The 14,229-nt window shown below is 36.5% G+C and overlaps 1 protein-coding gene and 1 non-coding gene across 2 annotated transcripts in view; both read right to left on the bottom strand.

Annotated features, from left to right (window-relative positions):
* The window catches only part of MAN1A2 (mannosidase alpha class 1A member 2), a 448,144-nt gene that overhangs the window by 20,148 nt on the left and 413,767 nt on the right, over nt 1–14,229 (bottom strand). The window contains exon 12 of the mRNA XM_007948607.2: nt 12,694–12,809. Within this exon, the coding sequence (XP_007946798.1) occupies nt 12,694–12,809 (116 nt within the window). The remainder of the gene's footprint in view (nt 1–12,693; nt 12,810–14,229) is intronic.
* LOC122150899 lies at nt 10,574–10,680 on the bottom strand. Its single transcript, XR_006163895.1, has one exon. It is a non-coding gene; the product is annotated as a U6 spliceosomal RNA (small nuclear RNA).

The raw sequence follows: 14,229 nt of genomic DNA on the forward strand, positions 1-14,229 counted from the left end.
TGCACTAGGTGTCCATCAACTGAGGAATGGATATCCAAACTATGGTACATACACACAATGGAATACTATGCAACCCTAAAGAATAATGTAGAATCTACAAAACACCGCATAACATGGATGAACTTGGAGGACATTATGCTGAGGGAAATAAGTCAATCACAAAAGGACAAATATGGTATTAGTCCATTATTGTAATAGTCAAGGAAATGTTTATCTATGGAAGACCATTTTCTTTGCTGGTTACCAGGGGTGGGAGGGTAGGGTAGGGAATACTGTTAGATAGATAGAGATAAGTTTTGATTTGGGTGAAGAAAAGGGCAATGTACCAAATGTGAGTGATCAATATAGTGGCACCGAGGAAGAGAAAGACATAGAGAGGTACATGGGAAGTACAGACAACAAAGATGAACACTTCTGTGCATATAGTAAGGCGTGGTCAATGAAGGCAAACACGGGTATATGGGTGGATAGATGGGTGGACAGGCTGAAATATTAGGTATGTATATGAAGTGGAGAGTGCACCCAAGAACATGTATAGTGTTGGCAGAAAGTGGTCCAATAACTTTATGTGTGTGATCTGAATTCCCAGGTGTATAATGGAGCTGACAAGGGGCAAGGTTGTAGTCACTGCTTGGTCACAGCAAGTTTACCAGAGGAACTGAGTAGTTGAACCTGTGGGCTCGGGACCATAGTCACAGAGGACATCAAGCTCAATTGGCATAACATACTACACAAAACATTGTTCCACCTCCTACTTTGGCGAGTAGCGACTGGGATCTTAAAAGCTAGCAAGCTGCCATCTAGATGCAACAATGGGTCTCTCCTCATCCAGAGCCAAAGAAGAATGAAGAAAACCAAAAATTAATGGAAAAAATTAGTCCTAGCGACTGGTACACCGTCAGATCTGCAGCCTATATATGAGACCAGAAGAAATAGATGGTGCTTGGCTACTACTGTCAACCACTTGGAAGAGGAACTTTGTAGGAGATCCTGGGTAAACAAGGGAGAACAATGTGGAGAAAACTCAAAATCATTTGGAAAAGAAAAAAAAGTGGGGAACAGGTTTGTTGGCTCAATGGAGCCTGGTGGAACCACTGAGACTATGGCCCCTAGCTGCCCTTCAGGTCTGGAATTGAATGCACCTTTGTGGCTTCCAGCCAAACAATAGACAGGCATATCAGTTGAGCATTTACCTGATATAGATACACTCCTTGGAGAGAATAAGCATGGGAGAAAGAAGGGCTGCTCAGGCACAGGGAGACAGCTTGGGGGTAGGAGTGCATGGAGAGATGGACACAAGGAAGAGGTAAATTGGGAGGAAGTGGGAGGGGAGATGTTGCATTGTGCTAAATTGTGGTCTACGTCATGAGACAAATTGTTATGTGAACTGCTGTATGGAAAGTGTATTTGCTCTGTAAATTTTCACCCAAATCACAATTTAAAAAAAAAAAAAAAAAGAATGATCAGGTAAAGACAGTCATTTCTTTTTTCTTCTCTACTAACAGGCTAAAGATTTACTCAACAAATAAACATATTTGAGTTCCTCATATGCCATGTGTTAGGAGCTGAGGAGACAAAAGCAGTTCAAAGGAGAAGTTCTTGCCTTTGCGAAGATGTATGCAAAATGGTATGCTGTAAAGAGAATTTAAGCATTAGAACTGCTGGGGGAGAGGGTGGTTTATGGTGGTGTTTGCTGGACTGGATAACTTCTAAATTTTTTTGCAGCTCAAAAAAATTTCTTTTGATTCTAAGCAGCAACTCAGTTTGAGGCTAGAAAGTATGGTTGCAGCTTACTTTATTAATCTTTTTTCTGATTACAAAAATAAAAACAGAAAAGTATTAAAAAAAAAACCAAGTAACATCAATTAAGCTAAACCACGGTGCACATTTTGATGTTGTTAAAATATATATTAATACATTCATCAATGTTTTATTTATGCATGTGTACTTAATAGCTTACTTAGTAATATATTGTAAAAATTTTCTCATGTTATTTTTAAAAAATCTATTAAAATGCAATTCCTATTGGCTACATAATGCCCATTACATGGATGTACCAAGATTAATTTAACCACTCAACTATTATGGAACTTACAACAATTCTCATTATTACAAAAAAATAAAATAAAATAAACATGTTCACACAATAATTTTTTTCCTTGTGATTTTTTTTTTCAATTCTTAGTATACTCTTACAGTTATCCAAGATTTTAAATATTTGAATTATTTGAGTTTTAAAAGAGATTGGGGGAAGAAAGCACACAAGCAAGACATACACACACATGTGCAGTTTCTGCCCCGGAGATTTTGATACCACTAAAAGCAGACACACACTGTGCTTGATCTTGATTTTATGGTATTATCGCTTTCCTTTGACAACAAATTTATTGAAAAAGACTATGTTTCCAACTCACTTGCAATTTCTCTTAGGCAGTTTAATGTCTGATATATATGGACTCAGAAAAACTGGTTAAAATGTATCCTCAAAAGTAAACTTATCACAATTTATCAGACTTTCAAGTAAAGATGCAAAAGAATTCAGCTGAGATTCAGTGAAAGCCTAATTACACCTAGATGAATGAATGTAGACACTGAGATAAAGATACAAGAATACACTTCTCATTCTAAGTTTTGTTAAAAGGAATTTATGAGAGTAAAGGGTACAAAGTGATAGAACTATAGAGAATCCAAATGTGAGATACTCATTTAACAATTAAACAGCTGCTCTAGGGAAGCTGTAGCTCCTATCAGTCTTGGAGTTCTATCAGCTTGAATTCTTTTAGCCTAAGGGGCTTGTGATCAAATGTTATTTCACTATAACCAAAGAGTGGACAATTTTTGAAGGAAGCAAAGCCATTATCAAAGAATACATTTGTCTTTCTTGCAAAGGGAGAAATGTAGCAGAGTATTATTATTTATCTTTTCTTATAAAGCAATCTAGACTCCAAACAAAAATCTCACGTTAACTGTAAGCTATTCACAGCTTTTCCTTTCTTGCACAATTCCTCCCCCCACCTAAAAACTGGACTGACTTGTACTTAACACTAATAAAATACTTAAAATCTCTACCAACTGTCTAAATCGTCTCTCAAAATATTTAGATATAAACATTTTATAAATTTATCTTCAAGAAGCCTCTCCCAGATCTTTCTGTCCTTATTCAATCTGGACTAGTTATCCTCTCAATTATTCTCTTTCACTTGCTCTCTGTACGCCATTGTCTTTGTTTTTGGTTTATAACCATGTTTTGGAGTATTACATCGTCCAAAAGCTTAGCGAGAAAGAGCACATGGCAGTAGGTTCTTGAGATTTAACATAGATTTAAAAAAAAAAACAAACCCTCAAAATTCAAGGTTTGGAATTAATTTTCTCCTAATTTTGAAGGAACTGCTCCATTGTTTCTAGCTTTCACAGTTGCTCTTAAAATGTCCAAAGCCACTGTGATTCTTGATGGTTTTTACAAGACTTTTCTTCTCTTTGGAGGCTATCAGATCTTTACTTCAGGAGTTTTGACATTCCACAGTGAAGGGCCATGGTATATATGATTGTTTCCATCTGCTAGGACTTTGTTTCTTTTTTTTTAAACCAAACTGACTGTCATGGAGTCAATTCTGACTCATAGCCACCCCCACTGGGTCTCTGAGGTGGCAAATCTTTACAAAAGTAGACTGTGTCATCTTCCCTCCACAGAGTGGCTGGTGGGCTTGAACCTTCAACCTTCTCGTTAGCAGCAAATGCCTTAGGCACTATGCCACCAGAGCTCCTTGGGACTTTGTTTCTTTCACTTTAGAAACTCATGTCCTTCGGTTCTGGGACATTAATTACTTTGATGATTCTTTCTCCTATGTTTTCTTTTTTCTGGAACTCCTTTTATTCAGATATTGGATTTTCTCCGTGATACTCTAATTTTACCTTCTTTACTTTATAACTATTTGTCTGATTTGCTCTCCTTTCTATATTTTATCAACTTATATTTCCAATCCTTCTACTTTTAAAAATTACTCTGCTACTTTAATTTTAATTCCAGGAATTCCAGGACCTCTTTTTCTCTTACTGTTCCCCCTTTTTTTTAGTATTTGTGCCTTATGTTTACTCTGTCTTTTCTTATATGAAAATGTTAATTTCAGTTTTCTTTCACTCCCTGTGTAGCTTCTGCTTCTGAGTTCCTTCCTCACCTCCTTCTCTCTGGATTATGTTGCTATTAGAGCTTGGGAACTGTGGTGTAGTAAATTACCTGGTATGGCTTTTCTAGTCATAAGTCTTTGTAAACTCCATGGTGGAATCTGCTGTGAGAAACTGAGTAGCTCCTGATTGTTAAAATCATCCACCTGGGGTATTTCTGTTGGAAGCAGCACAAAATCATTTTCTGGGAAGTTTGCTCTCTCTCAGGGGTATAAAATTCTGATGTTGGGATTGGTTTGGCCTCAAAAAGAAGGGCTCCTAGAGGCAGAAGAAGTCTCTCTGACTCCTGGCTGAGAAAGACAAGCTGCTGAGAGAAACGCACTCCTGAGAGACACGTGCTGCTGAGAGAGGGACATGTGTTGCTGAGAGAGAGACTGAGAGAGACTGCTGGCTGAGAGATGGTAGACTGAGAGTCACTGAGCATTTTTCCTGAACTTGAATTATAGCCTGGTGCTTCCCTAATAAACCCCACAGTCTGAGTTCTGTCTGGCCACTGCAGTGAATTATTGAACCCAGCAAAGAGGTGGTGGGTGCTGTGGGAGGAACGGTTGGTGTCAGGGTTGGTGAAAGGGCTGGAGGGAGGCAACATGTCTGGCCTCACAGGGATAGGCCTTGGGCTACTGACGGTGATTCTGTCTTCCTCTTGTGTGGTTACAGGAGGTCGGAAGATGCAGCCTCCCTGCCCCTTTGGCAGGAACTTACCTCAAAATGTACAGTGAACTTCAGTCACCTCTTCATATTTATTTTTCACATAAACTTTAAAAAATCAAAGTACAATACATATATATAAATATACACAAATTTTATGTAATTACAGCTTGATAAACACTTTCAAGTCCATAATATTAATATTTGAAAGTGAAGCGCTAAAATGCTGATTAAAATCTCTATAGGCAGGATGGTGCTTGCTGTTGAGCTTATTCACCATTGGCAAATGGATAAGTACATGACCATTCGTTGAAGGAATACTACATATCATTATCTATAGCTCTTTTGTCATGGGCCAATGGTGGTGTGCTGCCTAAGGCATTTGACTGCTAACCAGAAGGCTGAAGGTTCAAACCCAGCAGCCACTCCTCTGAAGGAAGACTGGGCAATCTATTTACACAGTGATACTGCCTCAAAAACCCAAGGAGGGGTTGCTATGAGTCAGATCCGACTTGATGGCACTGAGTTTGGTTTTTTGGAATCAATTTTCCTAGAAAGGAACTGTCAAATCTCGTGTCTACTTTCAGTTGTGCCTAGTATCATTAAGTCCAAAGCCTCTATCATTCAACCTCTTAATATAGCTAATCTTTAAATTTTTTTCATGGTAGAGATGGGGCAGGGGTTAATTAGGAATCTAATTACTCCTTACACAAACGTTCGAAAACATTTCTTGTTTTCAATCTTAGCTTGCACCTGGCCTTGGATCCCTCCAAGGTTTTGAAGTACTTTGCTTACTTTAAATTAACTTCTCTTGATACAGATACTTGGTTTTCTCTGATCTGTTACTATCTTCTAAAAATTTGCTAACATATGTCTGCTGTTGATTCCTTTCTCATTCTCTTTGCCCTTGCCCTTTCTATCTTCTTAGCCCTCTATTGTCATTTTAAGGAGTCCTGACAGTGTAGCATAGTGGCTAAGGCACTTGACTGCTCACCAGAAGGCTGGCGGTTCAAACCCACCAGCCACTCCTCGGAAGGAAGGTTGGGCAATCCTACTTCCGTAGGAAGTAGTGATACTGCTGTGAGAAACTGAGTAGCTCCTGATTGTTAAAAGAAGAGAGACTTTTAACAGTCAGAGTCTTATTTGCTTTTTTAAAACTCAGTAGAAGGATTGGAAATATAAGTTGATAAAATATAGAAAGGAGAGCAAATAAGACAAATAGTTATAAAGTAAAGAAGGTGAAATTAGAGTATCACGGAGAAAATCCAGTATCTGAATAAAAGGAGTTCCAGAAAAAAGAAAACATAGGAGAAAGAATCATCAAAGAAGAGCAGTCAGAGAGACTTCAGTAGTGATACTGCCTCGGAAACCCAAGGAGGGGTCGCTATGAGTTGGGGCCGACTCGACGGCAAACAACAACAACGACGACGACAGTATAGTGGTTAAAGAATTCGGTTGTTAACCAAAAGGTCCACGGTTTGAACCCGCCAGCCACTCTGTGAAAGAAAGATGAGGCAGTCTACTACTGTAAAGATTTACAGCCTTGGAAACCCAATATGGTGTTGCTGTGAGTTGTAATGGACTCGATGGCAATGAGTTCGGTTTTTTTTTTTTACAGTCATTTTAATGGGTTTCAAGAGACAGTGGAGGATAAATGCATGTGTTCATTCTGGCAAGCTAAACTAGAACTCCCTCTCTCATTTATTAATGAAGGTATTTTCAAAGGGTCAGAACTACATCTTTTCTCTTCACATTTCAAAATCTATAAAGCAATCTAGACTCCAAACAAAAATCTGAACTTATCTTTTGAGCTAAGAGATCTGTATTGCAAGTGACTCTTGTAACTGACCTTTTCTGAAAACTTGTTTCTTCTTTTCAATGGGCTTATTTTCACTCATTGGTATCATAATCCTTACAGTTAACTACACTGGAAACTTTAAAATCATGTCTGATTCTTACATCTTCTTGAAATCTCCCCAAGTCTAATAAGATATCAAGGATTTGCTGTCAATTCTGCTTTTGAGATCTCTGTATTTTACCCTTAATATTCCATTGCCTACTGTCTTAGTGTTCCAGAGCTGCTAAAACAAAGTATCACAAAGTGAGGGTGAGGGGCCTTAAAGAATACAAAGCTATTTTCATATAGTTCTGGGGACCAAAAATCCAAACCAGGGTATTGGCTATATTGGTTCCCTCTGAGGGCTGTGAAAAGGAACTGTTTCATGCCTCTCTCCTAGCTTCTGGAGGCTCCTGGCATCCTCGGTGTTCCTTGGCTAGTAGATGCATCTTCACGTTCTGTCTTCCCTCTGTGTCTGTCTGTCTCCCTGCCCATTCTCCTCTTTTATAAGACACTACTCAGATGGGATTAGGATCTACCCTATTATAGTATGACCTCATGTTAACTTGATAGCATTTACAAACATCCTATTTCCAAATAAGGTCATTCTCAGGTTGTGGGGATTAGGACTTCAACATATCTTTTTGGGGGAACACAATTTAATCCATAACATCTACCTGTAACCACTTCTCTGAGTATCAATCCATCCTATTTTGCACATATGTCATGTTACTCTTATCTTGCCTTCAAATCCAGCTAAATGACACCAATTCCATGGAGTCTTCCTTTAGGCAAACTTTTCCTCCTCTAAAACCCTTTTACATTTTGTTTACATTTCTCTTATGACATTTAACACATTTAAAATGTCTTACAGATACTGCATATGCTTTATTTCCCCTACTACTGTGTAAGAGTTTTGAGGAAAGAGGTTTTGAAGGAATCTCTCTCAGATCTTCCTCATTAGTTTGCTATTTTTCCAGTATGTATGGTAAATAAACAAATTAGGAATTATAAAAGGAAACAAACAAACAAACAAAAAAGCAGAGGACACAGTCCTTTGTCTTCTGGGATATAAAGTGTGTCTATACTTATAGCTAGTTTTGGTTATAGTGTAACTATAGTCCACAGTTGTGTAACGTCAGGTGATTCCGATTCATACCAATCCTATATGACAGAGCAGAACTACAGTACAGCACTCAAGGAAATAGGTAGAAATTCCAATGGCCCTTCATTTAGGTCAAGAACACAAGCTTTTCATTTAACTGCCTCTGCATACTAATCAGTTGCTATGTCTAGTAACTAAAACACATGGGTTTTCACCCTTCAATGAATTCACAATACATTTCAGCCACTTGATAGGACATACAATCTTAAATTAATCTTTATTCAGCTTTTAACAAAAGCCAAGTTGGATTAACTGATACTTGAGAAAATTTAAGGGGTCAAACAACCCTTCATTCTCCTAGGATTTTAAGCTCTATTTTTATCATAAGAAAGCTATAAATCTACAACAACATTCATTTAGATTTGCACAGAGATATCTTGATTCAATAGCATTTTATTTTTATGCTCTTAGGTTTTATAAACAGTAAGTTATATTAAGAATGTTTCTACATTTTCTATAACATCAGTATTAGAAGATATTTACCATTAAATAGTATGTTGAACTATATGAAATTGCCAATATTCAATTGCTTTCGACTCTTAAAAGGGTAATTTCATATGGTTCACCTTACATTCAATGTTTCTTTATAACGAGCTATATAATTAAAGTCACCTTATAATTTAGCAGAACATTCCTGAATGATGCAAATAGTTTGTGCTCAACTGCTAACCTAACGGTTATCAGTTCTAACACATCCAGCAGTATGGCAGAAGATAGGCCTAGCAATCTGCTTCCATTAAGGTTACAGCCAAGAAAACCCCAAGGAACAGTTCTACTCTGTAACACATGGAAATGCCATCAGTTGGAATTGACTCAACAGCAACTAACAACAACAACAACGTAATTTAGCCGCAAGAAAAATTTTATCTCGTATGAAAGTAATAATGGCTCCCCTCACTGCCAAAGATAAGAATGAGACTGTGCTGGAGGCTTTCCTTTTATTTTAGCTGTCAAGAAACTCAGTGCTGCCATGCTCAACTGTGATACTTCTCTTAAGCTAGATTTTGTTATAATTATCTGTGTGTTTCCTCTTTGATCTTTTTACTTGTATCGATGTAATATATGTTTTCCTGAAAGTGAGCACTGTATCAATAATAAATAACATATAAATAACTGGTTACCTATAGTACTATTCTGCTTGAATTTTGTAGAGGAAAAATACCAAGATCAACCCATAATATTTTATATGGATACAGGGAGAGGAAAAGGTTATATACTACATATTTCTAGGCCTATACAATGTCTAAAGTGCTCAAGGTTTGTTTTAATGATGGAGTTGAAGATTAGTTATGAAAGTCACTCTCTAAGAGATGCGATCCAAACTGAATTTAGAAATGAGAGGCATTAATTTATAGAAAGGGTAAAGGTACTCCTTCCAGAGGCAGTGAAAATAGAAAATAGACAATGAGATAAAAAAGAAAACATTTATTTATTTGTAAATATTTGAATGCACATTAGATTAGTTTAAGGTTAAATGAAAAAAGAAGGTAGAGAGATGAGTGAACCATGGCAGTTTTTGAGCAGGAGAGTGAAATGATGAAGACGGTGTATAAATGATGAAAATGAATGGAATCAAGTAATTTTTTTAAGACTAGAAGAGACCTAAAAATTAGTCTTGAACCACTACTGTAGTAATAATTTGTTCAGGCAAGAAGCAATGGTGAAAGCTAATAACACTGGGTAAAAAGATTACTGGTCAAAAAGCTATTCACATGGTCTCAAAGATAATATTCCACAGACTACTTATCAGTTACAAAAAGAAAAACGTTATCTTCTCATGACCTTATAATCAAATTTAATCTTATGATCAAACTTAAAATCACCAATAATGGTCTAAACTGTTATCATGTGATTCCTTACATCATGTACTTGCATAGTAAAGAATTTGGATTTGCTCAGAGAGATTTGGCTTTGTCTCTGGCTTCTAGGAGGTAATCTATATCATATCTGATAGGAGTCTCTCTGTGGCTGGCCACAGTGGATCACAGGGCACTCTTAGGGCGGAGGCTAGCCATGTCAGAAAAACCAACCACATGATTTAAGATGGGAGCTCTGAGTCACATGGAACCAGGTGAACTGGAGATTGAGTTCAACCACATGAGCAATTAACCAATCAGTCATGTCTACCTAATGAAGCCCCAATAACAACTCTGGACACAGAAGCTCAAGAAGCTTCCTTGGTTGACAATATTCTGTGTTTACTGTGACACACTGATTCCATCAGAGTAACGCAACTTGAGGAAAATATAACCATCATGTTTGAAACCCTCCCAGACTCTGTTCTAAGAATTTTTTCCTTTGGTTTATTTTGATTTGTATCCTTCCCCATAACAATGATTGTGAGTATAATAGCTATCAGTGAGTCCTTCTAGAGAATTACTGAACCTGAGATTGGTTTTGGGGACCCCCAAACTTGCAGTTAGTGTCAGAAATTCAGTCATATAGTTATATACTTGTGGACTGTGCCTTCAAACTTCAGAGTCTGGCTAATCCCAGGTTGATGCAAGGAGGACATACCACCTGTGTAATATTAACACTAAAAAATGTTTTACCTAAATCTGATCATGAGGAAACAACCAGAAATATTCAATTAAGGGACAATCTTCTAAACAACTGGCCTTAATTCTCTCTCTTTTTTTTAAAAAAAAAATTTTATTGTGATGTGGGTGAGTTTACAGAGCAAATTCATTTTCCATACAGCAGTCCATACACATTTTGTCTCATGACATTGACTTTTGCAAAAAAATATGGAACACTTTATGAATTTGTGTGTCATCCTTACGCAGGGGCCATGTTAATCTTCTCTGTATCGTTCCAATTTTAGTATATGTGCTATTGAAGTAAACACTGACCTTAATTCTTTAAAAATTTCAACGTCATAAAAGAAAAACAGGGAAACTTTGTTCTACATTAAATGAGCCATAACAACCATATGTAACAAATGATGCTTTATTGGATCCTGGTTTGGCATAAAAGACAGCTTTAAAGTATACTGGAACAAGTGGAAAAATTTGAAAATGGCTGCATTTTAGCTAACAGTACTGTTGTATCAATGTTAGGTTTCCCAGGTGTGATAACTATATTATGATTATGGAGGAGAATGCCCTTTCCTTGAAAGCTATATGCTGAAGTATCAAGATGCTGATGAATAACTTCCAAATTGTTTAGCAGAAAAATGAATTAAAAATAAAATAGTAAACCTATGTGCATGTGTGTGTGTGTTGTGTGTGTGTAGTGAGAAAGAGATAAAGGAAATGAGGCAAAAAGTAACAACTGATAAATCCAGGGGAAGATTATACAAATATTAATTGTACTCTCCTTACATATTTTCTTAAATTTTGAAATTAAAAATAAAAAAAGAATGTATCTTGCATAATTTGGGTCAAATTTCACAGTTTATAGGTATGCAAACTGAAAAGTTTTTCTGACATGTCCATCAGCTAGGTTGTATGTAGCAAGTGTATAACTTCAAGTTCAGTGCTTACTCAACTACCTTACACAGTCTCTGAGAAATAATCACACAAGATAAATAAGAACAAGGAATGACTAGAATGAGGGAACTGGCTATCAAGCATATGTTCTAAACCATCCTAGTAATAATAAAGGTCTGGATTAGGGTCAAATGTAGATATAGAAATGAGGGGAAAAATAAACAATATAATAAAAGATTCAGCAATATGTTACTAGGAGAAAATAGTATGATGTACAAGGAAAATGGATAAGCTGAAAAGATGAGAAATAATAAATAATACCAAAGATAATAATTTAAAAAAACAGAATAAAGTGGCCATTTAGAATAAGAGTGAATTTGAGGTATATATTTTAATTGTAATATATTAGAATGCAAACTAGAAGTATATTAGAAGGTAAACTCTAAGAGCATAGGAGTGTTTGTCTTTTTTGCCTACTGATACATCCCAAGTACCCTGAACAGTGCATGGCACTTAGTACATATTCAATAAATATTTGTTGAACAATAAACTGTTTATAAGAAATTTAGGTGCAGAGATAGAGGAAATATAAATATGAAATTTACAGAAGGTAGAGAGAGATATGTACTTTTTAGATATTTAGGGAAGTAGATATATTCAAGCCTAGTCTAGAGACCTCTGCCTAAGGTCTTGAGTATAAGCTCAAAATATAAAGTTTTCTTTTCTTTTCCATTGTTCCCTTTATATATATCTCTATGGGAAACCTCACTGGGAAGATAGTGGTCATATACCATCTAGCATCCCATGACAACTAGATTATTCCAAAGAGATTTTACTACATAGGGCACAGTGCTCAAGATTTGGTCCCAGGATCAGCATCATCAGCATCACCTAGGAGCTTGTCAGAAATGCAAATTCTCAGGCTTTATCTCAGACCTGTTGAGTCCAAAAATTTGGGGATATAGCCCAGTAATTTGTGTTTTAAAAAAGCTGATGCATGCTGAAGAGCTAATAAGGACAAAATAATTTAAAGGTACTAAATTTTTATTAGGAGCTCTGGTAGCGTAGTACCTAAGGCACTTGACTGCTAACCAGAAGGCTGGCGGTTCAAACCCACCAGCCACTCCTCGGAAGGAAGGTGGGGCAATCCTACTTCCGTAGTGATACTGCCTTGGAAACCCAAGGAGGGGTCGCTATGAGTAGGTTCTGACTCCACGGCATATAACAACAACAACAAATTTTTATTTGATAAAATACCTACCTCATATTCTAAGTTATTCCTCTTTAAGTGTAGTTAAAAATTTAAGACTCAAATACATGAAAAGATATTTGAAATAAAACTTAATGTATCAAATAGTAATTTATCATGTAGTGATAATATAGCAAAACTAGCCTACAATAAAAAATAAATTAAAATGGCATATACTTACTTTAATGTTTCAGCAAGAAAGAAGCTCTGCTGTACATCATCATGGGTGGGAGTGGAGGAATATACATCCTTGACCCCAGAAAATCCACCACTCACTCGGCAATACTTTTCAATAGCCTGTGAAAGAGATCAAATAAAAAAATCAATTCCACAGAATTTCAAGATTTGGAGAATATCATTATTTTTCACCTATAACACACCCACCTAAATGATGCACATATACATTTAACACACATACAATGCAAACAGCACACATAGGAAGCTAATGCACAAGGGGTTGCACACCTTGCAAAAAAAAAATCTGTATAACATATGCATTGTTTGTGTAAAAACACTGAGTTAAGAAAGCACAGTCAAAACTTCACAGAGATCTGTATGAGAATCTATGTTTTAAGAATAAGATTTACTATCATATGGAAATATACTCCTACTGGAAAAGTTAACTGAAGCATCCTGATTCCTGTGGAATGTCTCCCTCTCCCAAACTCTAATCTTTTAAAGACAACTCTATTTTCCTAACTTAGAAGTCAAACTCAGGCTATACTCACTGAATTACACAGACCTTTAGGGTACAGTCAAGCCTCACAATCTAAAAAATCAAGATGAAGGTCAGTTTGAATTAAAAATTAAAAACTCAACTTCATAAATTCCAAGGGCAAGCAATAATGCAAACATGCTAAAAACATATTACTTAGTAGCTCTCCATAGTAATAACAATAAAAGATAATATTTACTGTAAATAAGCTGAATGTCAGACGTTGTGTTATCAGAATTCTATGAACTAGGCCTTACAGGTGTTATCAATTGAGAGGAAGCGTCCACTCATACATCTCTATAATAATAATTACAATATTAAGAGCTAACAATTATGAAGTGCTTACTATGTGCTGAAGGCTGTTTCCAGGAGCTTTAAATGCATTAAGTCATTTAAATTTCACAACTACTTTATGAGGTAAATACTCTTCATATTTTCACTTTACATATGAGAAAGCTGAGGCATAGAATAATTTGCTCTATATTATTACCTACTATGTTCTACTGATGGAGCTCCGGTGGCCGTAGTGACTAAGGCACTTGACTGCTAACCAGAAAGCTGGTGGTTCAAACCCACCAGCCACTCCTCAGAAGGAAGGTTGGACAATCTACTTCCATTGTGATACCACCTTGGAAACCCAAGGAGGGGTCGCTATGAGTCAGGTGCGACTCAACGGTACATAACAACAACAACAACAACATGTTATACTGATACATTAATTTGTTATCTCTTTTTGCATCTTTGAACAAACTTAAATGAAATAAAATACATTCAATTAAATGGCATCTATTCATAATCCTACGGTTCAAAACAACCAATATACTGCTTACACAGGTATATCATGCTCCAGAATTAAGCCATTAATGAAAAGTTGAAAGCACATGTGTTCTCTACCCAATCCTGAGATGTTGTTGTTGTTGTTGTTGTTAAGTGCCGTCGAGTCGTTTCCGACTCATAGCGACCCCATGCACAGCAGAACGAAACACTGCCCGATCCCGCGCC

This window comes from Orycteropus afer, unplaced genomic scaffold, assembly GCF_000298275.1.
Source record: "Orycteropus afer afer isolate SDZICR_OR568_19922 unplaced genomic scaffold, OryAfe1.0 scaffold00010, whole genome shotgun sequence".
NCBI classification, from domain to species: domain Eukaryota; kingdom Metazoa; phylum Chordata; class Mammalia; order Tubulidentata; family Orycteropodidae; genus Orycteropus; species Orycteropus afer.